The sequence below is a fragment of the Oncorhynchus masou genome, chromosome 11 (assembly GCF_036934945.1).
Source record: "Oncorhynchus masou masou isolate Uvic2021 chromosome 11, UVic_Omas_1.1, whole genome shotgun sequence".
Lineage (NCBI taxonomy): Eukaryota > Metazoa > Chordata > Actinopteri > Salmoniformes > Salmonidae > Oncorhynchus > Oncorhynchus masou.
Window position 1 is genome coordinate 23924365 of NC_088222.1, and position 26725 is coordinate 23951089.

At 40.9% G+C, this 26725-nt stretch overlaps 2 protein-coding genes and 2 pseudogenes across 5 annotated transcripts in view; all 4 read right to left on the reverse strand.

The window, feature by feature from the left end:
* LOC135548361 (protocadherin alpha-C2-like) overlaps window positions 1–26725 on the reverse strand; it is a 79472-nt gene that overhangs the window by 46391 nt on the left and 6356 nt on the right. The window contains exons 1-2 of one of the 4 annotated variants that reach the window (XM_064977883.1): window positions 16907–19399; window positions 11281–11826 (exon numbers count right to left, since the gene is read on the reverse strand). The exons of 1 other annotated variant lie outside the window; for it this stretch is intronic. In XM_064977883.1, the coding sequence (XP_064833955.1) occupies window positions 11281–11826; window positions 16907–19279 (2919 nt within the window). In that variant the 5' untranslated portion in view covers window positions 19280–19399. Of the gene's footprint in view, window positions 1–4740; window positions 7233–11280; window positions 11827–16906; window positions 19400–23517; window positions 26011–26725 lie in introns of those variants that run through there. 2 more of the 4 variants (XM_064977888.1, XM_064977887.1) reach the window with 2 other exon arrangements.
* LOC135548365 (protocadherin alpha-2-like) lies at window positions 12031–13802 on the reverse strand (annotated as a pseudogene).
* LOC135547941 (protocadherin alpha-5-like) lies at window positions 14283–16208 on the reverse strand. Its single transcript, XM_064977149.1, has one exon. It carries the CDS (start codon window positions 16089–16091, stop codon window positions 14289–14291), a length of 1803 nt encoding a protein of 600 aa, XP_064833221.1. The 5' UTR covers window positions 16092–16208; the 3' UTR covers window positions 14283–14288.
* Window positions 21404–22782, reverse strand: LOC135547942 (protocadherin alpha-2-like; annotated as a pseudogene).

Here is a 26725-nt window from a genome sequence, read left to right on the forward strand (position 1 = left end):
TGCAGCGCCCCAATGATCACCACACACCCTGATGCGTTTACATACAGTAGATCTTGAGTGCATTCCCGTCTCATCAAACTTGCTTGACTGTGCCTTCAGCAGTGGAAGTGCAGGAAGGAAGGAGGAACCTAATCAACACAATATAATCACGGTTTACAGCAACACCAAGTGTGTTTACTGTGTTTATTTTTTTAAATAATAAATATGTATTATTTTAGTTATTCAAAATATTGCTATCAACAGAATTGCAGAAATGGAAGCAGATTGATTTGTTTGGTTTGCTAAGCTAGTTAGCTAACTAGCTATAGCTGTGTACTGTTTGCATTCAAAAGATGCATTCAGCACCGCCCACTTCTAGTTTCCCCCACCCATAGTGAGAGGACTGCAGTATGCATATGTCACCACAGTACGTATATGGCAGAAGGTGACGTTACAATGGACTGATGTGTGGGTGAGCTTTATACGCCAGTATTGGCAGCAGAAGAAGCATCTCCCAAGAGGGTGCTACACATCGATAGTGGAGGAGTCGACCAGTGACTACAGAGGGCTGGGGACTGAGAACAACATCAGGACCGGCTAGCCAACCAATTCGTGCATATATGTACAAAATGCATTTCAGCAAATTTCGTGCGTTTTTGTGCGTTTTTCTGGCTTAATTCGTGAGAAAAGACACGAATTCATGTGCTTCTTAATTCGTGTGAAAAAAAAACACATTTAACCACACAAGCCTTTTCAACAACCATATAGACGCGATAGTTTATATTTAATTTTTGTTCTTAAACTCGATGTAGGATCAGGCAAAATCTCTTGAGTTGCGCACCTTATGCAGGTTTGGTCCTCGGTTGGTTGCCATGTGTCCATATCGAGTGGTGTGGTCATGATGTCTAGGTCCGCTTGTCAACGGATGTGGAAAGCATAGTGCAACCTAGGAGTTTGGTTTCTAGTTTGAGTCGGTTGATCCACTTCCATCTCTGACACGGGGAAACCGGAGGGGGGGGAGGGAGGGGATGCACTCCACACATATGCGCGTAGGCCGTCCGTAGGGTGGGGGTTAGGGTTAGGTCCAGTTGGAGTTAGGTATAGTTAGTAGAATGGTTAAGGTTAGGGTTAAGGTTAGGGTAAGGTATAGTCGAGTATCTGGTTGTTGCAAAGGCTTGTGTGCCTACTGGTTAAATTCGTGTCTTTTCCCACGAATTAAGTAGCACATCAATTCGTGTCATTTCGAACGAATTGAACCACACAAAAACGCACGAAATCTGCTGAAATACATTTTGTACATATATGCGCGAATTGGATGTGAGGCTGGGCTGAAATAACATAAGGGACGCTTAAAGAAACAAACAAAGAAATATTCAGTTTTACATGAAAACTACAATATTCTGACATGTTCATTCCTTTACCTGTTAGAGGACAATACGACACAACTTTGCTGCAGTTTTATCTAGAAAAAGTGAGCAAGAATGAGACTGACTAACCAAAGTAGCCACAGGTCGCTGTCCATGGTGTTGAATTAAAAAGCTGCATGCTGCATCAATTTGGAGCAAAATTTTACCCAAACTATACCGTACCCATTACATTTGTCAAGTTAAAAGGGAACTTCCCCAAGTTTTTCGGGAATTTGAAAAAATATGTGCACATCAGACAATAATGTCAATTTAAAAAAAGCAATTACAAAGCAAAATCCTTAGAAAAAGTGATCCTTACCTTCTCTGTGTTGGAAAGTGTTCGTGTCCTTTGAAAAGTGTCTCCTCCACTAATACTGATCAGCTCACCATCAACAGGTGGAAACTGCGTGGGGAAAACTACTACATCACTCTTCATTGTGTCAGAGCTGAAACACACGTCATACTGCTGAGTAGATTTGGAGTAAGACCAGCTCCCGTCAGGGTGGGTGGTGATCATTGGGGCGCTGCACCTGCTGAAACTGCCGTCTGTCCTGTGGCATTTTACAACTATTAAACTGATGAGGCTCAGTAGAAATGTCACTGATAATGACACAATGGCGACGAGCAGATACAGATTTAAATCTGAGAAACTCTCCTCCTTTACAGGCAGTTGTCTGAAAGTTGTCTGTGTGTCATCTGTACTTTCAACGACCACAACATCAATAGACACAGTCGCCGACAAGGAAGGTTCTCCATTATCAGACACCAGAATGACCAACGGGTGAGTTTTTAAGTCATTGTCACTCATGCGTCTCTTAGTCCGTATTTCTCCGTTGTTGGTTCCTATTCTGAATAGATTGGTCCCCTTTGGTGGTTCAGAGATGTGATAAGAAAGCAGCGCATTATAACCAGAGTCGGCGTCTACAGCCCTGATCTTGGCCACAAAGTATCCCGCGTCAGCAGAATAAGGAATGTTCTCAGAATTAACGGAGCCGTGGTCAGAATAAGGCGGGAGAATCACAGGACTGTTGTCATTCTCGTCAAGGATAAAAACGTTGACAGTGACGTTGCTGCTTAATGGAAGAACACCAGAATCTGTGGCCTGAACTTGAAATTGTAATTGTTTTACTTCTTCATAGTTAAAAGACTGCATGCTATATATCTCACCAGTTAAGGAGTTGATGTTTATCATCGTAGACAAGGGTATTGCATTATTGCCTTCTAAAAATGAATAAGACATCTGAGCATTTTCATTCATATCTGGATCATGCGCAGTCAAGCTGGCAATAAGCCCTCCCACTGGGCTGTTTTCTTTTAAATTCACCATTACGGTCTCTGAAAAGCGAGGCGCATTGTCATTCACATCAGAAATGTGCACACTAATAACTCGAGTGCTGGAGAGAGGTGGGGATCCTTCATCTGTTGCAACAATGGTTACATTGTACATTGAAACAAGTTCTCTGTCTAGTGGCCCATCAACTAATACAGAATAGTAATTATTATATGAAGACTGCAACTTGAAAGGACCAGAACCTGCAATGTTACACTGAACTACTCCATTCTTACCCCCATCTTTGTCACTGACTGTGACTAAGGCAACAGCTGTGCCTGTTTTCACATCCTCGCGAACAGTGTCAATGAATGACGTCACTGATATTTCTGGAGTGTTATCATTCTCATCAATAACTTCAACTAAGACTTTACAACGTGTACTCCTAGGTGGAATGCCCTTGTCTTTTGCTTGGACTCTTAACTCAATTGCAGCATTTTGTTCATGGTCAATCACTCCCTTTACCTCAATCACCCCTGTCTCAGGAACGATAGAGAATAGAGCTTCGTTTTCAGGCCCATATCCAACTAGAGAATATATTACTTCACCATTTACTCCTTCATCCATATCTGAAGCAAGAAGAGAAGTTACTTTTTTTCCTACCGGCGAATTTTCATTCACTTTCACTTTGTAAAGAGGTTTGCTGAAAATTGGATTATTGTCATTTATATCCATAACGTTTACCACAATCTGTAACGTCCCTGATCGAGGAGGGTTTCCTCCATCAACAGCAGTCAGTGTCAACTGGATCACAGCCTGTTTCTCTCGGTCTAAAGCTTTCTTTAGCACTAATTCCGCAGACACACTCTGCTCTCCACCGCTCTGTACATCCAGAGAGAAGTGTTCATTTGGACTCAGCTTGTAGCTGTTTACCGAGTTACTACCAACATCTGGATCTTTTGCAATGGGTAAGAGGAATTTGTCTCCCAAAATAGCTATCTCTGTAATATTCATTGTAAGTGTATTACCTGAGAAAAATGGCGCGTTGTCATTTGTATCCAAAATCTCTATCTCGATCCGATAAAGACTATGCGGGTTTTGTGCTAGGGCCTCTAAATTTAAGGCACAAGTCTTGCTCGTCACACATAGGTCTTCTCGATCGATTCTCTCAATCACAAACAGAGCACCAGTCTTAACATTCACATCAAAATACTTCTGGTTAGATCCGGCTACAATCTGAAACATACGAGACTCCAATTCCTGAACATTGAGATTGAGGTCCTTGGCTATATTCCCAACAACGGTTCCCTTGTTCACCTCCTCTGAGACAGAATAGACAATCTGACCGGATGATAAATTCCAGAAACAAAGAAGAAGCAGAATTCGAATAAAAATACATGCATGGAGAAAGAGGCCCATCGTTATCCACGGTTCAGTTGTTTGTGCCAAACATCGATAAGTAGATTCTGAAACTAGTGTTATCTACCATAAAAACATTAGACATAAAACGCCCAAAACGCAGTGAGAATGCTTTCTTGTATAAAATACAAACAGAGTGCGATGTATCATGGACCTGTACAAATCCCTCCCAGCTCAGGACAAGCCATAGAGGGAGGGGCACCAGACTGAGAAACAACCTTCATATCCATGGTCTGCAGCGACACGGTGTGACATGAAACGAGTGTTTTTAAAAACCACCAGCGACACAGTTATGTCGCTGTCCACCCCAGTGGTGCTGAAGTCAAAATAAAAGTGCTTCTTAAACGAGCTGTCTTTTTGGACCTACAATTAACCATAACATTTACACCATATGAACCCAAATTGTGAAAATATTGTTTGAACAAAGTATTTAATATCCAGAAGGCAGAAAAGTTAAACAAGGTAGGCCTAACTCTATTCAACAACATAAGGTACACCTACATGACCTTGTCAAAAGGCACATTGAACGAAACGACAACATGCTGAGACATGAGGATTTCCTGATCAAAACTAATGATATAAAACAAGAGACATATTATCGACATACAAACAGCATTTTGGTCAATAGATGGTGCATAGTATGCTTTTATAATGAAGGGTAATTACCTTCTCGCTACTGGGAAGCGTTCGTGTCCGTTGAAAAGTGTCTCCTTCATTGATACTGATCAGCTCACCATCAGCAGGTGGAAACGGAGTGGGGAAAACTACTACGTCACTCTTCAGTGTGTCAGAACTAAAACAAACGTCATACTGCTGAGTAGATTTGGAGTAAGACCAGCTCCCGTCAGGGTGGGTGGTGATCATGGGGGCGCTGCACCTGCTGAAACTGCCGTCTGTCCTGTGGCATTTTACAACTATTAAACTGATGAGGCTCAGTAGAAATATCACTGTTACTGACACAATGGCGACGAGCAGATACAGATTTAAATCTGAGAAACTCTCCTCCTTTAGTGGCAGTTGTCTGAAAGTTGTCTGCATGTCACCTGTACTTTCAACGACCACAACATCAATAGACACAGTCGCCGACAAGGAAGGTTCTCCATTATCAGACACCAGAATGACCAACGGGTGAGTTTTTAAGTCATTGTCACTCATGCGTCTCTTAGTCCGTATTTCTCCGTTGTTGGTTCCTATTCTGAATAGATTGGTCCCCTTTGGTGGTTCAGAAATCTGATAAGAAAGCAGCGCATTATAACCAGAGTCGGCGTCTACAGCCCTGATCTTGGCCACAAAGTATCCCGCTTCAGCAGAATAAGGAATGCTCTCAGAATTAACGGAGCCGTGGTCAGAATAGGGCGGGAGAATCACAGGACTGTTGTCATTCTCATCAAGGATAAAAACGTTGACAGTGACCTTGCTGCTTAGTGGAGGAACACCAGAATCTGTGGCCTGAACTTGGAACTCGAACTTTTTCACCTCCTCGTAGTTCAATGACTGTAGGCTGAATAATTCACCAGTTAAAGAGTTTATATTCATCATTGTAGACAACGGTATTCCATTATTGCCTTCTAAAAATGAATAAGACATCTGAGCATTTTCATTTAAATCTGGATCATGCGCAGTCAAGCTGGCAACAAGCCCTCCAACGGGACTATTCTCCTTCAGATAGACATTCATTATTGGTTCTGAAAAGCGAGGCGCGTTGTCATTCACATCAGCGACATACACAATAATGACACTGGTACTGGAGAGAGGTGGGATGCCTTCATCTGTAGCTGTAACGGTCACATTGTACTGGGAACCACTCTCTCTATCTAGAGATCCATCTACTACCAATGAGTAATAGTTTTTATAGGAGGATTGCAATTTGAATGGAACAGAGCCTACTATTTGGCAGTGTACTTTTCCATTTACACCCCTGTCTTTATCAGACACTGTTATTAGACCAACAGCAGTATCTGATTTTGCGTCTTCTCTGACTGCATTCATCATTGAAGTTATTGATATCTCTGGAGCATTGTCATTGACATCTATCACTTCAACTAAGACTTTACAGTGCGTTGTGCGAGGACTAGAACTCCTGTCTTTGGCCTGTACGTGCAGCTCAAACGCAACATTCTCTTCATGATCAATCACTTCTTTTACTGTAATTTCACCAGTAGCTGGATCGATTTGAAAAACATCCCATGCTTTCTGATTGCCGTGATGAATCAAATAAAAAAATATTTCCCCATTTACTCCTGAGTCCAAATCGGTTGCGTTCAGTTTTATTATAGGTGTGCCTATAGGTACGTTCTCCGACACACGTACTTTGTACATTGGTTTGCTGAAGACTGGACTATTATCGTTCACATCTATCACATTCACTATTATCTGAAGAGTCCCAGATTTAGCAGGTTTCCCTCCATCAAGAGCAGTCAATAGGAGCCGGATCACAGCTTGTTTCTCTCGATCTAAAGCTTTATGTAACACTACCTCGGCAGACACACTCTGCTCTCCACCGCTCTGTACATCTAGAAGAAAGTGTTCATTTGGGCTCAGCTTGTAGGTTTTCACTGAATTACTGCCGATATCAGCATCATTAGCCCTTGGTAGAGGATATCTTTCACCTGGAGAGGTTGATTCTGTTATATTCAATGTATGATCACTAACATGAAATGAAGGTGCGTTGTCATTTATATCTAATACTTGGATCTCTAAACGATACATGTTGAGAGGGTTCTGTGCAATGGCCTCCAAGTTTAGAGAGCATTTTTGACTGGTCATACAAAGCTCCTCTCGATCGATTATTTCTTTCACAAACAAAGAACCGGTCTTTAAATTCACATCAAAATACTTATTGTGAGATCCGGATACAATCTGAAACATACGAGACTCCAGTTCTTGAACATTGAGATTGAGGTCCTTGGCTATATTCCCAACAACGGTTCCCTTGTTCACCTCCTCTGCGACAGAATAGACAATCTGACCGGAAGATAAATCCCAGAAACAAAAAAGCAGCAGCATCTGAATCAAAATACATCCATTGACGGAGAGGCCCATTGCTATCCACTGTTCATGTGCAATTTGCAGTAATCATTAATAAGGAAATAACGAAAAAGCATGTATAAGCTAACGAGATCAACCCCTCTACCCCATGCCAAACACTCCTTCACGAATACAAGCCGTGATGTTATGACAAAGCCCTTCCTGCAATGAATGCCAGACACCGTACAAAGACTTCAAGAAAAAAAGTTGTTTTTTTCCCTTGGTCGACAGCGACACTTAGTGCTTACTAATGAATATGATGTTGGTCAAACGAGAAAGTACAACAATCAGAGTGCATAATGTCTTTCTTTATACAGTTCAAAGGGGATAACAGTTTGATTATTACTAGGCGTACTAGACTACACATAGAAAATGCTGAAATCGACGTTATTTTAGGAGCAATAGATTACGAAATAAAATGTAAACGTCTGGATAGGCTGCTATACTCAATAGCACTTTGACAGACAAATTTAACCAAATATCTTTACAGCTGTTCATCAACAGTAGGCAACAATAATATTGTAAGAAACTTTTGGATGTTGAAATTATGCAGGGTCGAGAAATAATCATATACATTTGTCGCGGTAAACGATACTACTCTGAAGAAGCAAAGTTTCTGATCGAGGTCACAACAAGACTATAATTGAAAGCGCAACCTTCCTCAAAGATGACGACAATAGGGAAAGGACAACTCACCAATCTGCTGGAGAGGACAGTTTCTCCCACGGTGTCGCTCTCCACCAGTGTGGTGATGATGCCACCAGGGCTCTCCACAAACACTTCTAAAATATTTTGTAATAGTTGGGAAAATCTATATTTATTGTCTTACCTTCTCTGTGTTAGGGAGTGTTCGTATCCTTTGAGAAGTGTCTCCTCCATTAATACTGATCAGCTCACCATCAGCAGGTGGAAACGGCGTGGGGAAAACTACTACTTCACTCTTCAGTGTGTCAGAACTGAAACACACGTCATACTGCTGAGTAGATTTGGAGTAAGACCAGCTCCCGTCAGGGTGGGTGGTGATCATGGGGGCGCTGTACCTGCTGAAACTGCCGTCTGTCCTGTGGCATTTCACAACTATTAAACTGATGAGGCTCAGTAGAAATATCACTGATACTGACACAATGGCGACGAGCAGAAACAGATTTAAATCTGTCAAACTTTCCTCCCTTACAGGCAGTTGTCTGAAAGTTGTCTGTGTGTCATCTGTACTTTCAACGACCACAACATCAATAGACACAGTCGCAGTCAGGGAAGGTTCTCCATTATCAGACACCAGAATGAAAAACGAGTGCAATTGTAAGTCAGTGTCACTCATGCGTCTCTTAGTCCGTATTTCTCCGTTGTTGGTTCCTATTCTGAATAGATTGGTCCCCTTTGGTTCAGAGATGTGATAAGAAAGCAGCGCATTATAACCAGAGTCGGCGTCTACAGCCCTGATCTTGGCCACAAAGTATCCCGCGTCAGCAGAATAAGGAATGCTCTCAGAATTAACCGAGCCGTGGTCAGAATAGGGCGGGAGAATCACAGGACTGTTGTCATTCTCATCAAGGATAAAAACGTTGACAGTGACGTTGCTGCTTAGTGGAGGAACACCAGAGTCTGTGGCCTGAACTTGAAACTGGAACTGTTTTACTTCTTCATAGTTAAAAGTATGCATGCTATATATCTCACCAGTTAAGGAGTTGATGTTTATCATTGTAGACAAGGGTATTGCATTATTGCCTTCTAAAAATGAATAAGACATCTGAGCATTTTCATTCATATCTGGATCATGCGCAGTCAAGCTGGCAATATGACCTCCAACGGGACTATTCTCCTTCAGATAGACATTCATTATTGGTTCTGAAAAGCGAGGCGCGTTGTCATTCACATCAGCGACATACACAATAATGACACTGGTACTGGAGAGACGTGGGATGCCTTCATCTGTAGCTGTAACGGTCACATTGTACTGGGAACCACTCTCTATCTAGAGATCCATCTACTACCAATGAGTAATAGTTTTTATAGGAGGATTGCAATTTGAATGGAACAGAGCCTACTATTTGACAGTGTACTTTTCCATTTACTCCCCTGTCTTTATCAGACACTGTTATTAGACCAACAGCTGTACCTGATTTTGCATCTTCTCTGACTGCATTCATCATTGAAGTCACTGATATTTCTGGGGAATTGTCATTGACATCCATCACTTCTATCAGGACTTTACAGTGTGTTGCACGGGGACTAGAACTCCTGTCTTTGGCCTGTACTTGTAACTCAAACTCAGCATGCTCTTCGTAATCAATTGTTCCTTTAACTGTAATTTCACCAGTGACTGGGTTTATTTGAAAAAAGTCCAGTGCGTTTTCCTCCCCATGGCCTATCAAAGAATAAATTATTTCCCCATATACTCCTGAGTCCATATCAGTTGCGTTAATTGTTATTATAGGTGTGCCAGCAGGGAAGTTCTCAAATATACTTATTTTATACAAATGTTTGCTAAATGTCGGGCTATTATCGTTTACATCTATCACATTAATAAATATATTTAATGTCCCGGATCGTGGAGGTTTTCCTCCATCAACACCAGTCAGAAGGAGCACGATAACCGCTTGTTTCTCTCTGTCTAAAGCTTTCTGAAGCACTAAGTCAGCAGACACCGTTTTCTCACCGCTCTGTACATCCAGAGAGAAGTGCTCATTTGGGCTCAGTTTGTAGGTTTTAACAGAGTTACTGCCTATGTCAGCATCATTAGCTCTTGGTAGGGGATATCTTTCACCTGGAGAGGTAGATTCTGTGATATTTAATGTATGATCACTTGTACGAAATGAAGGTGCGTAATCATTTATATCTAATACTTGGATCTCTAAACGGTACATGTTGAGAGGGTTCTGTGCAATGGCCTCTAAGTTTAGAGAGCATTTTTGACTGGTCATACAAAGCTCCTCTCGATCGATTCTTTCTTTCACAAACAGAGCACCGGTCTTTAAATTCACATCAAAATACTTCTTGTTAGATCCGGATACAATCTGAAACATACGAGACTCCAGTTCTTGAACATTGAGATTGAAGTCCTTGGCTATACTCCCAACAACGGTTCCCTTGTTCACCTCCTCTGAGACAAAATAGACAATCTGACCGGAAGATAAATCCCAGAAACAAAGAAGCTGCACAACCGTAATCCAACAATTTCCACAATGCATGGAATGACCCATCGTCAAATCCACGGGAATCCCACACTTTCCGTATTCTATGAGAAAATCATGAAGATAATAAGGCAAATATTTTAGAAAAGAACCACATCATATACTCTCACGAAAGAGCTGTTGTTTCAAATGGAATCTGGCTCTGTTATTCTGACAAAAGCCTGCACAACACTGACTGATAGGTTCAGAAGGAGGGGCCCAAAATAATTAAATCATGGGTTCATATCCACGGTCTACAGCGACACCCTGTGTTTTTCTTACTAAACGGACATGACACTGCTCAATTAGAAATAAGCACATGACCTACATCTGCATCATGTCTTTGCCTGAAATAAAACGGTTTAATAGTCTAAGTAAAAAATTCTGCTTCATTACAAGAAGAGGCAAATAGTACGCCAACTTATTTCACTTGTGGTTTACTCTATATAATTTAGAGACCACCTACCACGTTGACTAATCAATAGCACAACACTTGAGATCGTTATCATACAGGCTTCCACTATAGTTATTAGTAGTTGAAAAAGAAACAGAGAACTGAAGGTTATAACCCTTATGGTTGAATACATTGCAAAAGGAGATGGGTCACAACATTTAGGCAGTTCACAAAATGAAGCACTAAAGAAGATAAAGAAAAATAAAAAATCTTAATTTCATAATGTGGAAGAATGACTATGAGAAAACTGATGCTTAATATTTTGTGCCCGTTAATTCCAATTATAAAAGAGAAAGGTGTCACAATTTAAGGTTAATTGAAAGTCGAGAGACGTTAACACAACCCCTCAAAGATGAAGAATTTAAAGAAAGAACAACAATGTATACTGCTCGTCATTCACCAATCTACTGATGGAGATGGTTTCTGTCCCGGCATCGCAGTCCATTAGCATGGTGCTAAAATCACCAATGCTGGAATCTCGGCAGATTTCACGAGCTCAACACTAAAACTTTAATGAAACATTAGAATATTGGTCAAATAAAAATATGTTCTTACCTTTTCAGTGTTGGGAAGCGTCCGTGTCCTTTGTAAGGTATCCCCTCCATTAATACTGATCAGCTCACCGTCAGCAAGTGGAAACGGCGTGGGAAAAACGACTAGGTCACTCTTCAGTGTGTCAGAGCTAAAACACACGTCAAACTGCTGAGTAGATTTGGAGTAAGACCAGCTCCCGTCAGGATGGGTGGTGATCATTGGGGCGCTGTACCTGCTGAAACTGCCGTCTGTCCTGTGGCATTTTACAACTATTAAACTGATGAGGCTCAGTAGAAATATCACTGATACTGACACAATGGCGACGAGCAGATACAGATTTAAATCTGAGAAACTCTCCTCCTTTACAGGCAGTTGTCTGAAAGTTGTCTGTGTGTCATCTGTACTTTCAACGACCACAACATCAATAGACACAGTCGCCGACAGGGAAGGTTCTCCATTATCAGACACCAGAATGACCAACGGGTGAGTTTTTAGGTCATTGTCACTCATGCGTCTCTTAGTCCGTATTTCTCCATTGTTGGTTCCTATTCTGAATAGATTGGTCCCCTTTGGTTCAGAGATGTGATAAGAAAGCAGCGCATTATAACCAGAGTCGGCGTCTACAGCCCTGATCTTGGCCACAAAGTATCCCGCTTCAGCAGAATAAGGAATGTTCTCAGAATTAACAGAGCCGTGGTCAGAATAGGGCGGGAGAATCACAGGACTGTTGTCATTCTCGTCAAAGATAAAAACCTTGACAGTGAAGTTGCTGCTTAGTGGAGGAACACCAGAGTCTGTGGCCTGAACTTGGAACTGGAACTTTTTTACTTCTTCATAGTTAAAAGACTGTAAGCTGAATATTTCACCAGTTATAGAGTTAATGTTGACAATTGACGAGGGCGATATATTATCACTTTACTTTCCGATAGAGAATATAATACATGCGCGTTTTCCATTTCATCTGGATCATACGCACTTACACTAACTATCAGACCACCCACTGGACTATTCTCCTTTAGAAACATGTTAATAAGATGTTCTGGAAAACGGGGTGGGTTGTCATTCATATCAGAAATGTATGCAGTAACAACACTGGTGCTGGAGAGAGGTGGGGTCCCCTCGTCCATAGCAATAATACTGATGTTGTACTGAGAACATTTCTCTCTGTCCAGAGGCCTGTCCACAACTAAAGAGTAGTGATTTTTATAAGAAAACTGCAGTTTGAAAGGAACAGTATCACTTAACTGACAATTCACAATTCCATTTTTACCCCCATCTTTATCTGAGAGCATGACTAAAGCAACAGCAGCGCCAGACTTGGCATCCTCTCTTACTGTGCTCATGAGTGATGTTATTGCTATCTCTGGAGCATTGTCATTTATATCCACTACTTCCACCAACACTTTACAATGTGTCGTTTTTGGAGGTTGGCCTTGGTCTGCAGCCTGGACTCGCAACTCAATCCCAACGTTTTCTTCACAATCGACATTACCTTTCACTGATACATCCCCAGTATATGGGTCAATAGCAAATATACTAGATCCTTTTGCATTCCTGTTACCAACAAAATAGTAAAGAATGTCACTGTTGATACCCTCATCCAAGTCTGATGCGGTGAGAGTTAATATTTTGGTTCCATTTGAAACGTTCTCCTCAACTTTCACTTTGTAAAGAGGTTTGCTGAAAATTGGAGTATTGTCATTAGTATCGAATACGTGTACAGTGATCTGTAATGTCCCAGATCTGGGAGGTTTTCCTCCATCAACAGCAGTTAGTATGAGCTTCACCACAGCCTGTTTCTCTCGGTCTACAGCCTTGTGTAACACTAACTCAGCAGACAAACTCTGATCTCCACCGCTCTGTACATCCAAATAAAAATGTTCATTTGGACTTAGCTTGTAGGTTTTCATAGAGTTACTGCCCCCATCGGCATCCTCAGCCACTGGCAGAAGAAATCGCTCTCCCGCAACAGCGTTTTCAGAAATATTTAATGTCAGATAATTTTCTATGAAACAAGGTACATTGTCATTTGTATCCAAAATCTCTATTTCAACACGAAAAACATGTAAAGGATTGTGCGCAATGGCCTGCACATTCAAAGAACAATTCACATTGGTCTCACAAAGCTCCTCACGGTCGATTATCTCATTCACGAACAGAACACCAGTTCTTAGATTGACATCAAAATACTTCTTGTTGGATCCGGATACAATCTGAAACATACGTGACTCCAGTTCCTGAACGTTGAGATTGAGATCCTTGGCTATATTCCCAACAAATGTTCCCTTGTTCACCTCCTCAAAACAGAATAGACAATCTGACCGGAAGATATATCCCATAAGCAAAGAAACAGCACAATCCGAATCCAAAAATATCCACAATGCACGGAATGGTCCATCCTTATACACAGACCTTCTGATTCTTCTGTGAGTTGTTTATGATAGATTTATAATATTGCTAAGCAACGTTTTTATGTAAAAAGTATCTCTCTATTAGTATACAACGGTTGTGTCTACACACAGGCCTATCTCGAGTGCGTTCTCGTCTCAACAACTCGCTTGACTGTACCTGCCTCATCAGTGGAAGTGAGGAGAGGAAGGAGAAGCCCCATGTAGTTATCAACTGAATAATCACGGTCTACAGCGACACCAAGTGCTTTTATTCTGGTCTTAAAATGAATACAGATGTGACTGCTTTAGTTATTCAAGATGTTGGTATCTATCAGAAGAGTTCATATTAAAAAAAAGATAATCCAATGAACAACGCTTTGCATGATCCTCTCAAATGTAATTTATTGCTTCGCTTTAAATCTGACAAACAGCTGATGACCAGTAGTCGAACTCAATGGTTAAATATTCTGTGGTGTGCATATACATTTAAATAACTTTATCAGTTACTGCGTCAACCATAAACCATTAAAAACTACACTAATTTGACAGATCCAAAAGATTATCTGATATGGGAGAATATGAAACAACTTTCCTGCAAACTAATTGAGAAAACGTGAGCAAGAATTAGACTGACACAAATCAAAGCAAGAAGCCATATGTTGCTGCGTCTACAGCCCTGATCTTGGCCACAAAGTATCCCGCTTCAGCAGAATAAGGAATGCTCTCAGAATTAACGGAGCCGTGGTCAGAATAGGGCGGGAGAATCACAGGACTGTTGTCATTCTCATCAAGGATAAAAACGTTGACAGTGACCTTGCTGCTTAGTGGAGGAACACCAGAATCTGTGGCCTGAACTTGGAACTCGAACTTTTTCACCTCCTCGTAGTTCAATGACTGTAGGCTGAATAATTCACCAGTTAAAGAGTTTATATTCATCATTGTAGACAACGGTATTCCATTATTGCCTTCTAAAAATGAATAAGACATCTGAGCATTTTCATTTAAATCTGGATCATGCGCAGTCAAGCTGGCAACAAGCCCTCCAACGGGACTATTCTCCTTCAGATAGACATTCATTATTGGTTCTGAAAAGCGAGGCGCGTTGTCATTCACATCAGCGACATACACAATAATGACACTGGTACTGGAGAGAGGTGGGATGCCTTCATCTGTAGCTGTAACGGTCACATTGTACTGGGAACCACTCTCTCTATCTAGAGATCCATCTACTACCAATGAGTAATAGTTTTTATAGGAGGATTGCAATTTGAATGGAACAGAGCCTACTATTTGGCAGTGTACTTTTCCATTTACACCCCTGTCTTTATCAGACACTGTTATTAGACCAACAGCAGTATCTGATTTTGCGTCTTCTCTGACTGCATTCATCATTGAAGTTATTGATATCTCTGGAGCATTGTCATTGACATCTATCACTTCAACTAAGACTTTACAGTGCGTTGTGCGAGGACTAGAACTCCTGTCTTTGGCCTGTACGTGCAGCTCAAACGCAACATTCTCTTCATGATCAATCACTTCTTTTACTGTAATTTCACCAGTAGCTGGATCGATTTGAAAAACATCCCATGCTTTCTGATTGCCGTGATGAATCAAATAAAAAAATATTTCCCCATTTACTCCTGAGTCCAAATCGGTTGCGTTCAGTTTTATTATAGGTGTGCCTATAGGTACGTTCTCCGACACACGTACTTTGTACATTGGTTTGCTGAAGACTGGACTATTATCGTTCACATCTATCACATTCACTATTATCTGAAGAGTCCCAGATTTAGCAGGTTTCCCTCCATCAAGAGCAGTCAATAGGAGCCGGATCACAGCTTGTTTCTCTCGATCTAAAGCTTTATGTAACACTACCTCGGCAGACACACTCTGCTCTCCACCGCTCTGTACATCTAGAAGAAAGTGTTCATTTGGGCTCAGCTTGTAGGTTTTCACTGAATTACTGCCGATATCAGCATCATTAGCCCTTGGTAGAGGATATCTTTCACCTGGAGAGGTTGATTCTGTTATATTCAATGTATGATCACTAACATGAAATGAAGGTGCGTTGTCATTTATATCTAATACTTGGATCTCTAAACGATACATGTTGAGAGGGTTCTGTGCAATGGCCTCCAAGTTTAGAGAGCATTTTTGACTGGTCATACAAAGCTCCTCTCGATCGATTATTTCTTTCACAAACAAAGAACCGGTCTTTAAATTCACATCAAAATACTTATTGTGAGATCCGGATACAATCTGAAACATACGAGACTCCAGTTCTTGAACATTGAGATTGAGGTCCTTGGCTATATTCCCAACAACGGTTCCCTTGTTCACCTCCTCTGCGACAGAATAGACAATCTGACCGGAAGATAAATCCCAGAAACAAAAAAGCAGCAGCATCTGAATCAAAATACATCCATTGACGGAGAGGCCCATTGCTATCCACTGTTCATGTGCAATTTGCAGTAATCATTAATAAGGAAATAACGAAAAAGCATGTATAAGCTAACGAGATCAACCCCTCTACCCCATGCCAAACACTCCTTCACGAATACAAGCCGTGATGTTATGACAAAGCCCTTCCTGCAATGAATGCCAGACACCGTACAAAGACTTCAAGAAAAAAAAGTTGTTTTTTTCCCTTGGTCGACAGCGACACTTAGTGCTTACTAATGAATATGATGTTGGTCAAACGAGAAAGTACAACAATCAGAGTGCATAATGTCTTTCTTTATACAGTTCAAAGGGGATAACAGTTTGATTATTACTAGGCGTACTAGACTACACATAGAAAATGCTGAAATCGACGTTATTTTAGGAGCAATAGATTACGAAATAAAATGTAAACGTCTGGATAGGCTGCTATACTCAATAGCACTTTGACAGACAAATTTAACCAAATATCTTTACAGCTGTTCATCAACAGTAGGCAACAATAATATTGTAAGAAACTTTTGGATGTTGAAATTATGCAGGGTCGAGAAATAATCATATACATTTGTCGCGGTAAACGATACTACTCTGAAGAAGCAAAGTTTCTGATCGAGGTCACAACAAGACTATAATTGAAAGCGCAACCTTCCTCAAAGATGACGACAATAGGGAAAGGACAACTCACCAATCTGCTGGAGAGGACAGTTTCTCCCACGGTGTCGCTCTCCACCAGTGTGGTGATGATGCCACCAGGGCTCTCCACAAACACTTCTAAAATATTTTGTAATAGTTGGGAAAATCTATATTTATTGTCTTACCTTCTCTGTGTTAGGGAGTGTTCGTATCCTTTGAGAAGTGTCTCCTCCATTAATACTGATCAGCTCACCATCAGCAGGTGGAAACGGCGTGGGGAAAACTACTACTTCACTCTTCAGTGTGTCAGAACTGAAACACACGTCATACTGCTGAGTAGATTTGGAGTAAGACCAGCTCCCGTCAGGGTGGGTGGTGATCATGGGGGCGCTGTACCTGCTGAAACTGCCGTCTGTCCTGTGGCATTTCACAACTATTAAACTGATGAGGCTCAGTAGAAATATCACTGATACTGACACAATGGCGACGAGCAGAAACAGATTTAAATCTGTCAAACTTTCCTCCCTTACAGGCAGTTGTCTGAAAGTTGTCTGTGTGTCATCTGTACTTTCAACGACCACAACATCAATAGACACAGTCGCAGTCAGGGAAGGTTCTCCATTATCAGACACCAGAATGAAAAACGAGTGCAATTGTAAGTCAGTGTCACTCATGCGTCTCTTAGTCCGTATTTCTCCGTTGTTGGTTCCTATTCTGAATAGATTGGTCCCCTTTGGTTCAGAGATGTGATAAGAAAGCAGCGCATTATAACCAGAGTCGGCGTCTACAGCCCTGATCTTGGCCACAAAGTATCCCGCGTCAGCAGAATAAGGAATGCTCTCAGAATTAACCGAGCCGTGGTCAGAATAGGGCGGGAGAATCACAGGACTGTTGTCATTCTCATCAAGGATAAAAACGTTGACAGTGACGTTGCTGCTTAGTGGAGGAACACCAGAGTCTGTGGCCTGAACTTGAAACTGGAACTGTTTTACTTCTTCATAGTTAAAAGTATGCATGCTATATATCTCACCAGTTAAGGAGTTGATGTTTATCATTGTAGACAAGGGTATTGCATTATTGCCTTCTAAAAATGAATAAGACATCTGAGCATTTTCATTCATATCTGGATCATGCGCAGTCAAGCTGGCAATATGACCTCCAACGGGACTATTCTCCTTCAGATAGACATTCATTATTGGTTCTGAAAAGCGAGGCGCGTTGTCATTCACATCAGCGACATACACAATAATGACACTGGTACTGGAGAGACGTGGGATGCCTTCATCTGTAGCTGTAACGGTCACATTGTACTGGGAACCACTCTCTCTATCTAGAGATCCATCTACTACCAATGAGTAATAGTTTTTATAGGAGGATTGCAATTTGAATGGAACAGAGCCTACTATTTGACAGTGTACTTTTCCATTTACTCCCCTGTCTTTATCAGACACTGTTATTAGACCAACAGCTGTACCTGATTTTGCATCTTCTCTGACTGCATTCATCATTGAAGTCACTGATATTTCTGGGGAATTGTCATTGACATCCATCACTTCTATCAGGACTTTACAGTGTGTTGCACGGGGACTAGAACTCCTGTCTTTGGCCTGTACTTGTAACTCAAACTCAGCATGCTCTTCGTAATCAATTGTTCCTTTAACTGTAATTTCACCAGTGACTGGGTTTATTTGAAAAAAGTCCAGTGCGTTTTCCTCCCCATGGCCTATCAAAGAATAAATTATTTCCCCATATACTCCTGAGTCCATATCAGTTGCGTTAATTGTTATTATAGGTGTGCCAGCAGGGAAGTTCTCAAATATACTTATTTTATACAAATGTTTGCTAAATGTCGGGCTATTATCGTTTACATCTATCACATTAATAAATATATTTAATGTCCCGGATCGTGGAGGTTTTCCTCCATCAACACCAGTCAGAAGGAGCACGATAACCGCTTGTTTCTCTCTGTCTAAAGCTTTCTGAAGCACTAAGTCAGCAGACACCGTTTTCTCACCGCTCTGTACATCCAGAGAGAAGTGCTCATTTGGGCTCAGTTTGTAGGTTTTAACAGAGTTACTGCCTATGTCAGCATCATTAGCTCTTGGTAGGGGATATCTTTCACCTGGAGAGGTAGATTCTGTGATATTTAATGTATGATCACTTGTACGAAATGAAGGTGCGTAATCATTTATATCTAATACTTGGATCTCTAAACGGTACATGTTGAGAGGGTTCTGTGCAATGGCCTCTAAGTTTAGAGAGCATTTTTGACTGGTCATACAAAGCTCCTCTCGATCGATTCTTTCTTTCACAAACAGAGCACCGGTCTTTAAATTCACATCAAAATACTTCTTGTTAGATCCGGATACAATCTGAAACATACGAGACTCCAGTTCTTGAACATTGAGATTGAAGTCCTTGGCTATACTCCCAACAACGGTTCCCTTGTTCACCTCCTCTGAGACAAAATAGACAATCTGACCGGAAGATAAATCCCAGAAACAAAGAAGCTGCACAACCGTAATCCAACAATTTCCACAATGCATGGAATGACCCATCGTCAAATCCACGGGAATCCCACACTTTCCGTATTCTATGAGAAAATCATGAAGATAATAAGGCAAATATTTTAGAAAAGAACCACATCATATACTCTCACGAAAGAGCTGTTGTTTCAAATGGAATCTGGCTCTGTTATTCTGACAAAAGCCTGCACAACACTGACTGATAGGTTCAGAAGGAGGGGCCCAAAATAATTAAATCATGGGTTCATATCCACGGTCTACAGCGACACCCTGTGTTTTTCTTACTAAACGGACATGACACTGCTCAATTAGAAATAAGCACATGACCTACATCTGCATCATGTCTTTGCCTGAAATAAAACGGTTTAATAGTCTAAGTAAAAAATTCTGCTTCATTACAAGAAGAGGCAAATAGTACGCCAACTTATTTCACTTGTGGTTTACTCTATATAATTTAGAGACCACCTACCACGTTGACTAATCAATAGCACAACACTTGAGATCGTTATCATACAGGCTTCCACTATAGTTATTAGTAGTTGAAAAAGAAACAGAGAACTGAAGGTTATAACCCTTATGGTTGAATACATTGCAAAAGGAGATGGGTCACAACATTTAGGCAGTTCACAAAATGAAGCACTAAAGAAGATAAAGAAAAATAAAAAATCTTAATTTCATAATGTGGAAGAATGACTATGAGAAAACTGATGCTTAATATTTTGTGCCCGTTAATTCCAATTATAAAAGAGAAAGGTGTCACAATTTAAGGTTAATTGAAAGTCGAGAGACGTTAACACAACCCCTCAAAGATGAAGAATTTAAAGAAAGAACAACAATGTATACTGCTCGTCATTCACCAATCTACTGATGGAGATGGTTTCTGTCCCGGCATCGCAGTCCATTAGCATGGTGCTAAAATCACCAATGCTGGAATCTCGGCAGATTTCACGAGCTCAACACTAAAACTTTAATGAAACATTAGAATATTGGTCAAATAAAAATATGTTCTTACCTTTTCAGTGTTGGGAAGCGTCCGTGTCCTTTGTAAGGTATCCCCTCCATTAATACTGATCAGCTCACCGTCAGCAAGTGGAAACGGCGTGGGAAAAACGACTAGGTCACTCTTCAGTGTGTCAGAGCTAAAACACACGTCAAACTGCTGAGTAGATTTGGAGTAAGACCAGCTCCCGTCAGGATGGGTGGTGATCATTGGGGCGCTGTACCTGCTGAAACTGCCGTCTGTCCTGTGGCATTTTACAACTATTAAACTGATGAGGCTCAGTAGAAATATCACTGATACTGACACAATGGCGACGAGCAGATACAGATTTAAATCTGAGAAACTCTCCTCCTTTACAGGCAGTTGTCTGAAAGTTGTCTGTGTGTCATCTGTACTTTCAACGACCACAACATCAATAGACACAGTCGCCGACAGGGAAGGTTCTCCATTATCAGACACCAGAATGACCAACGGGTGAGTTTTTAGGTCATTGTCACTCATGCGTCTCTTAGTCCGTATTTCTCCATTGTTGGTTCCTATTCTGAATAGATTGGTCCCCTTTGGTTCAGAGATGTGATAAGAAAGCAGCGCATTATAACCAGAGTCGGCGTCTACAGCCCTGATCTTGGCCACAAAGTATCCCGCTTCAGCAGAATAAGGAATGTTCTCAGAATTAACAGAGCCGTGGTCAGAATAGGGCGGGAGAATCACAGGACTGTTGTCATTCTCGTCAAAGATAAAAACCTTGACAGTGAAGTTGCTGCTTAGTGGAGGAACACCAGAGTCTGTGGCCTGAACTTGGAACTGGAACTTTTTTACTTCTTCATAGTTAAAAGACTGTAAGCTGAATATTTCACCAGTTATAGAGTTAATGTTGACAATTGACGAGGGCGATATATTATCACTTTACTTTCCGATAGAGAATATAATACATGCGCGTTTTCCATTTCATCTGGATCATACGCACTTACACTAACTATCAGACCACCCACTGGACTATTCTCCTTTAGAAACATGTTAATAAGATGTTCTGGAAAACGGGGTGGGTTGTCATTCATATCAGAAATGTATGCAGTAACAACACTGGTGCTGGAGAGAGGTGGGGTCCCCTCGTCCATAGCAATAATACTGATGTTGTACTGAGAACATTTCTCTCTGTCCAGAGGCCTGTCCACAACTAAAGAGTAGTGATTTTTATAAGAAAACTGCAGTTTGAAAGGAACAGTATCACTTAACTGACAATTCACAATTCCATTTTTACCCCCCCATCTTTATCTGAGAGCATGACTAAAGCAACAGCAGCGCCAGACTTGGCATCCTCTCTTACTGTGCTCATGAGTGATGTTATTGCTATCTCTGGAGCATTGTCATTTATATCCACTACTTCCACCAACACTTTACAATGTGTCGTTTTTGGAGGTTGGCCTTGGTCTGCAGCCTGGACTCGCAACTCAATCCCAACGTTTTCTTCACAATCGACATTACCTTTCACTGATACATCCCCAGTATATGGGTCAATAGCAAATATACTAGATCCTTTTGCATTCCTGTTACCAACAAAATAGTAAAGAATGTCACTGTTGATACCCTCATCCAAGTCTGATGCGGTGAGAGTTAATATTTTGGTTCCATTTGAAACGTTCTCCTCAACTTTCACTTTGTAAAGAGGTTTGCTGAAAATTGGAGTATTGTCATTAGTATCGAATACGTGTACAGTGATCTGTAATGTCCCAGATCTGGGAGGTTTTCCTCCATCAACAGCAGTTAGTATGAGCTTCACCACAGCCTGTTTCTCTCGGTCTACAGCCTTGTGTAACACTAACTCAGCAGACAAACTCTGATCTCCACCGCTCTGTACATCCAAATAAAAATGTTCATTTGGACTTAGCTTGTAGGTTTTCATAGAGTTACTGCCCCCATCGGCATCCTCAGCCACTGGCAGAAGAAATCGCTCTCCCGCAACAGCGTTTTCAGAAATATTTAATGTCAGATAATTTTCTATGAAACAAGGTACATTGTCATTTGTATCCAAAATCTCTATTTCAACACGAAAAACATGTAAAGGATTGTGCGCAATGGCCTGCACATTCAAAGAACAATTCACATTGGTCTCACAAAGCTCCTCACGGTCGATTATCTCATTCACGAACAGAACACCAGTTCTTAGATTGACATCAAAATACTTCTTGTTGGATCCGGATACAATCTGAAACATACGTGACTCCAGTTCCTGAACGTTGAGATTGAGATCCTTGGCTATATTCCCAACAAATGTTCCCTTGTTCACCTCCTCAAAACAGAATAGACAATCTGACCGGAAGATATATCCCATAAGCAAAGAAACAGCACAATCCGAATCCAAAAATATCCACAATGCACGGAATGGTCCATCCTTATACACAGACCTTCTGATTCTTCTGTGAGTTGTTTATGATAGATTTATAATATTGCTAAGCAACGTTTTTATGTAAAAAGTATCTCTCTATTAGTATACAACGGTTGTGTCTACACACAGGCCTATCTCGAGTGCGTTCTCGTCTCAACAACTCGCTTGACTGTACCTGCCTCATCAGTGGAAGTGAGGAGAGGAAGGAGAAGCCCCATGTAGTTATCAACTGAATAATCACGGTCTACAGCGACACCAAGTGCTTTTATTCTGGTCTTAAAATGAATACAGATGTGACTGCTTTAGTTATTCAAGATGTTGGTATCTATCAGAAGAGTTCATATTAAAAAAAGATAATCCAATGAACAACGCTTTGCATGATCCTCTCAAATGTAATTTATTGCTTCGCTTTAAATCTGACAAACAGCTGATGACCAGTAGTCGAACTCAATGGTTAAATATTCTGTGGTGTGCATATACATTTAAATAACTTTATCAGTTACTGCGTCAACCATAAACCATTAAAAACTACACTAATTTGACAGATCCAAAAGATTATCTGATATGGGAGAATATGAAACAACTTTCCTGCAAACTAATTGAGAAAACGTGAGCAAGAATTAGACTGACACAAATCAAAGCAAGAAGCCATATGTTGCTGTCCCTGGTGCTGAATTGTAACGCTACATTCTGCATCAATTTAGAGGAGAATTGAATTTAAAAAAAATACCTATCCTAAACCGTACCCATACAATTGGAACCGTCTATGTAAATTACAATAAATCTCGGGAATTTGAAAAATATAATGTGCACACCCAAGATAATAATGCTAATAAAATAAATCAAGACGTGACAACATCCCATATCATGAACAGTTCTCCTTACCTTCTCTGATCTCGGAAGCGTTTTTGTTCTTTGAAAAGTGTCTCCTCCATTGATACTGATCAACTCATCATCAGCAGGTGGAAACGGCGTGGGGAAAACTACTACGTCACTCTTCAGTGTGTCAGAGCTAAAGACCACGTCATACTGCTGAGTAGACTTGGAGTAAGACCAGCTCCCGTCAGGATGGGTGGTGATCATTGGGGCGCTGTACCTGCTGAAACTGCCGTCTGTCCTGTGGCATTTTACAACTATTAAACTGATGAGGCTCAGTAGAAATATCACTGATACTGACACAATGGCGACGAGCAGATACAGATTTAAATCTGAGAAACTCTCCTCCTTTACAGGCAGTTGTCTGAAAGTTGTCTGTGTGTCATCTGTACTTTCAACGACCACAACATCAATAGACACAGTCGCCGACAAGGAAGGTTCTCCATTATCAGACACCAGAATGACCAACGGGTGAGTTTTTAGGTCATTGTCACTCATGCGTCTCTTAGTCGTTATTTCTCCATTGTTGGTTCCTATTCTGAATAGATTGGTCCCCTTTGGTTCGGAGATGTGATAAGAAAGCAGCGCATTATAACCAGAGTCGGCGTCTACAGCCCTGATCTTGGCCACAAAGTATCCCGCTTCAGCAGAATAAGGAATGTTCTCAGAATTAACGGAGCCGTGGTCAGAATGGGGCTGGAGAATCACGGGACTGTTGTCATTCTCATCAAGGATAAAAACGTTGACAGTGACGTTGCTGCTTAGTGGAGGAACACCAGAGTCTGTGGCCTTAACCTGGAACTGGAACTGTTTTACTTCTTCATAGTTAAAAGTCTGCATGCTATATACCTCACCAGTTAAGGAGTTGATGCTTATCATCGTAGACAATGGAAGGTTGTTGCTAGTTTCTGGCATTGAATATGTAACTTGAGCATTGCCATTGACGTCGGGGTCAATTGCAGTCAAGCTTGCAATTAAATCTCTCACAGGACCATTCTCCTTTAGAAACATGTTTATTGTTAGTTCTGAAAAGTGAGGTGGGTTGTCATTCACATCAGAGATGTCTACTGTTATAACACTGGTACTGGAGCGAGGAGGTGTTCCCTCATCTTTAGCAATGATGGTGACATTGCACTGCGATGCGCTCTCTCTGTCCAGAGGTCCGCCCACTACTACAGAATAATAGTTCTTATAAGTAGAGATAAGTTTAAAGGGAACTTCTCCGACTATGGCACACAAAACACGTCCATTTTTACCTCCATCTTTATCTAATGAATTTATAGATGCGACAACAGTGCCAATTGGAGAGTCCTCTTTCACTGCGCCCATGTGTGATGTTACAGCTATCTCGGGGGCATTGTCATTCTCATCAAGCACTTCAACTAAGACTTTACACTGCGTGCTTCGAGGAGGGACGCCTCTGTCCTTAGCCTGTACACGGATCTCAAATGCTGTACTTTCCTCGTAGTCTATTTTGCCTTTAGAGGTGATAACTCCCGACTGCGGATCAATGGAGAATATTTCAGCATGTTTTGCATCTCCCTTTGCCGTTAAGAAATACATTATATCTCCGTTTACACCCTCATCAAAATCAGTCGCATTTAAAATAAGAATTGTCGTTCCACTTGGGACATTCTCAGGAATCTGAACTTTGTAGAGTTGTTTGCTGAAAAATGGGGAATTATCGTTTACATCAATAATGTTAACAATAATCTGTAATGTCCCGGATCTAGGTGGTTTTCCTCCATCAATGGCAGTCAGCACAAGCTTGATAACAGCCTGTTTCTCTCGGTCTAAAGCTTTCTGTAGCACCAACTCAGCAGACACCTGCTCTCCGCCGCTCTGTACATCCAGAGAGAAGTGTTCATTTGGGCTCAGCTTGTAGGCTTTCACCAAGTTACTGCCAACATCCATGTCCTGGGCTTCAGGCAGAGAAAATCTCTCCCCTGGAGAGGCATACTCAGTAATATTAAAAATATGAACTGTCTCTCGGAATGATGGTGCATTGTCGTTTATGTCTAAAATATTGATTTCTATGCGGTGGAGATGTGTTGGACCTTTCAAAATGGCTTCAACGTTTACAAAACACTTGACTGAATTCTGACACAGCATCTCCCTGTCGATTATTTCATTGACATACAGAAGCCCAGTCTTCCGGTTTACGTCAAAATACCTCTTATTCGATCCAGTTACAATCTCAACTCCTCTCGATTCCAAATCTTGCACATTTAGATTGAGATCTTTGGCTATATTTCCAACAACTGTGCCTTTATCCACCTCCTCTGAGACCATGTAGACGATCTGTCCTGAAGACAATCCCCATGAACAAAGCAATACAAAACACTGTATCCAAACATGTATTCTACGGTCACACAAATCCATCGCTGCTCAGTTCCTTGACACTGTAATCGAGATTAATCCCAAATTGATCAAATTGGTAGGCCTGCGATAAATCCGCGACATTCCACCCAGCCGATTTATCTGTGCAGCAAGGTATTCCAATGTGTTCTTAAACAAAGCCTCACTACTATGCTAGCCTAGATCTACACATCCTGTAGCAAAGGATGGGAGGAGCCCGGGCTTTCTAAATCAGGTGCATTTCTATCGTGGTCAATAGCGTCTCCCAGCGTCGAAACACAATAATAGTAACACATTGCTGAACAGAACAAATGTAAAAACACTTCAATGTGAAAATAATAGTTACAGCCTGTGGGTCTTTCTATGTCCTTCTGTATACCCTCTGCGACTTCTAGGAAGATTTGAAATCACTTAAGCCCTAAAAGTCCTTTTCACCATCATTGTAAAGCATTGGTTTTTTTGTTGCTTTGATAAAGTAATTTCTGTAGATAATTATTTATTTCATGTGATTAGTGATTCAGTTTAAGGAGAAATAAACCTGTCTCTTATTTTAAGGTCAACCCTGTTACGTGAACTAAACTCGTATTTTAAAATGGTGAAACTATAATTTTTTTACCTTCACACTATCAACATATTTTACATACATGGAATACCAACTGGAGTCATTTTGACCCCAAGAAGAAACAAATTTTAAAAAGCAACAATCAGTCAAATATAAATTTCTTTTTTTTCTAAACCAATTTAGATGTGTAAATACAGTTATCAGAAATAAATCAACAATAACCAAAACAGACAGATATTTTAGCAAAATTACAGTTAATTTGCATATTTTGCAACACAAAAATATAAATGTTTCATA

Bases quoted from the DNA above. Each gene is read 5' to 3' on its own strand.
- LOC135547941 (XM_064977149.1), bottom strand. From the start codon at position 16,091: ATGGGCCTCTCCGTCAATGGATGTATTTTGATTCAGATGCTGCTGCTT.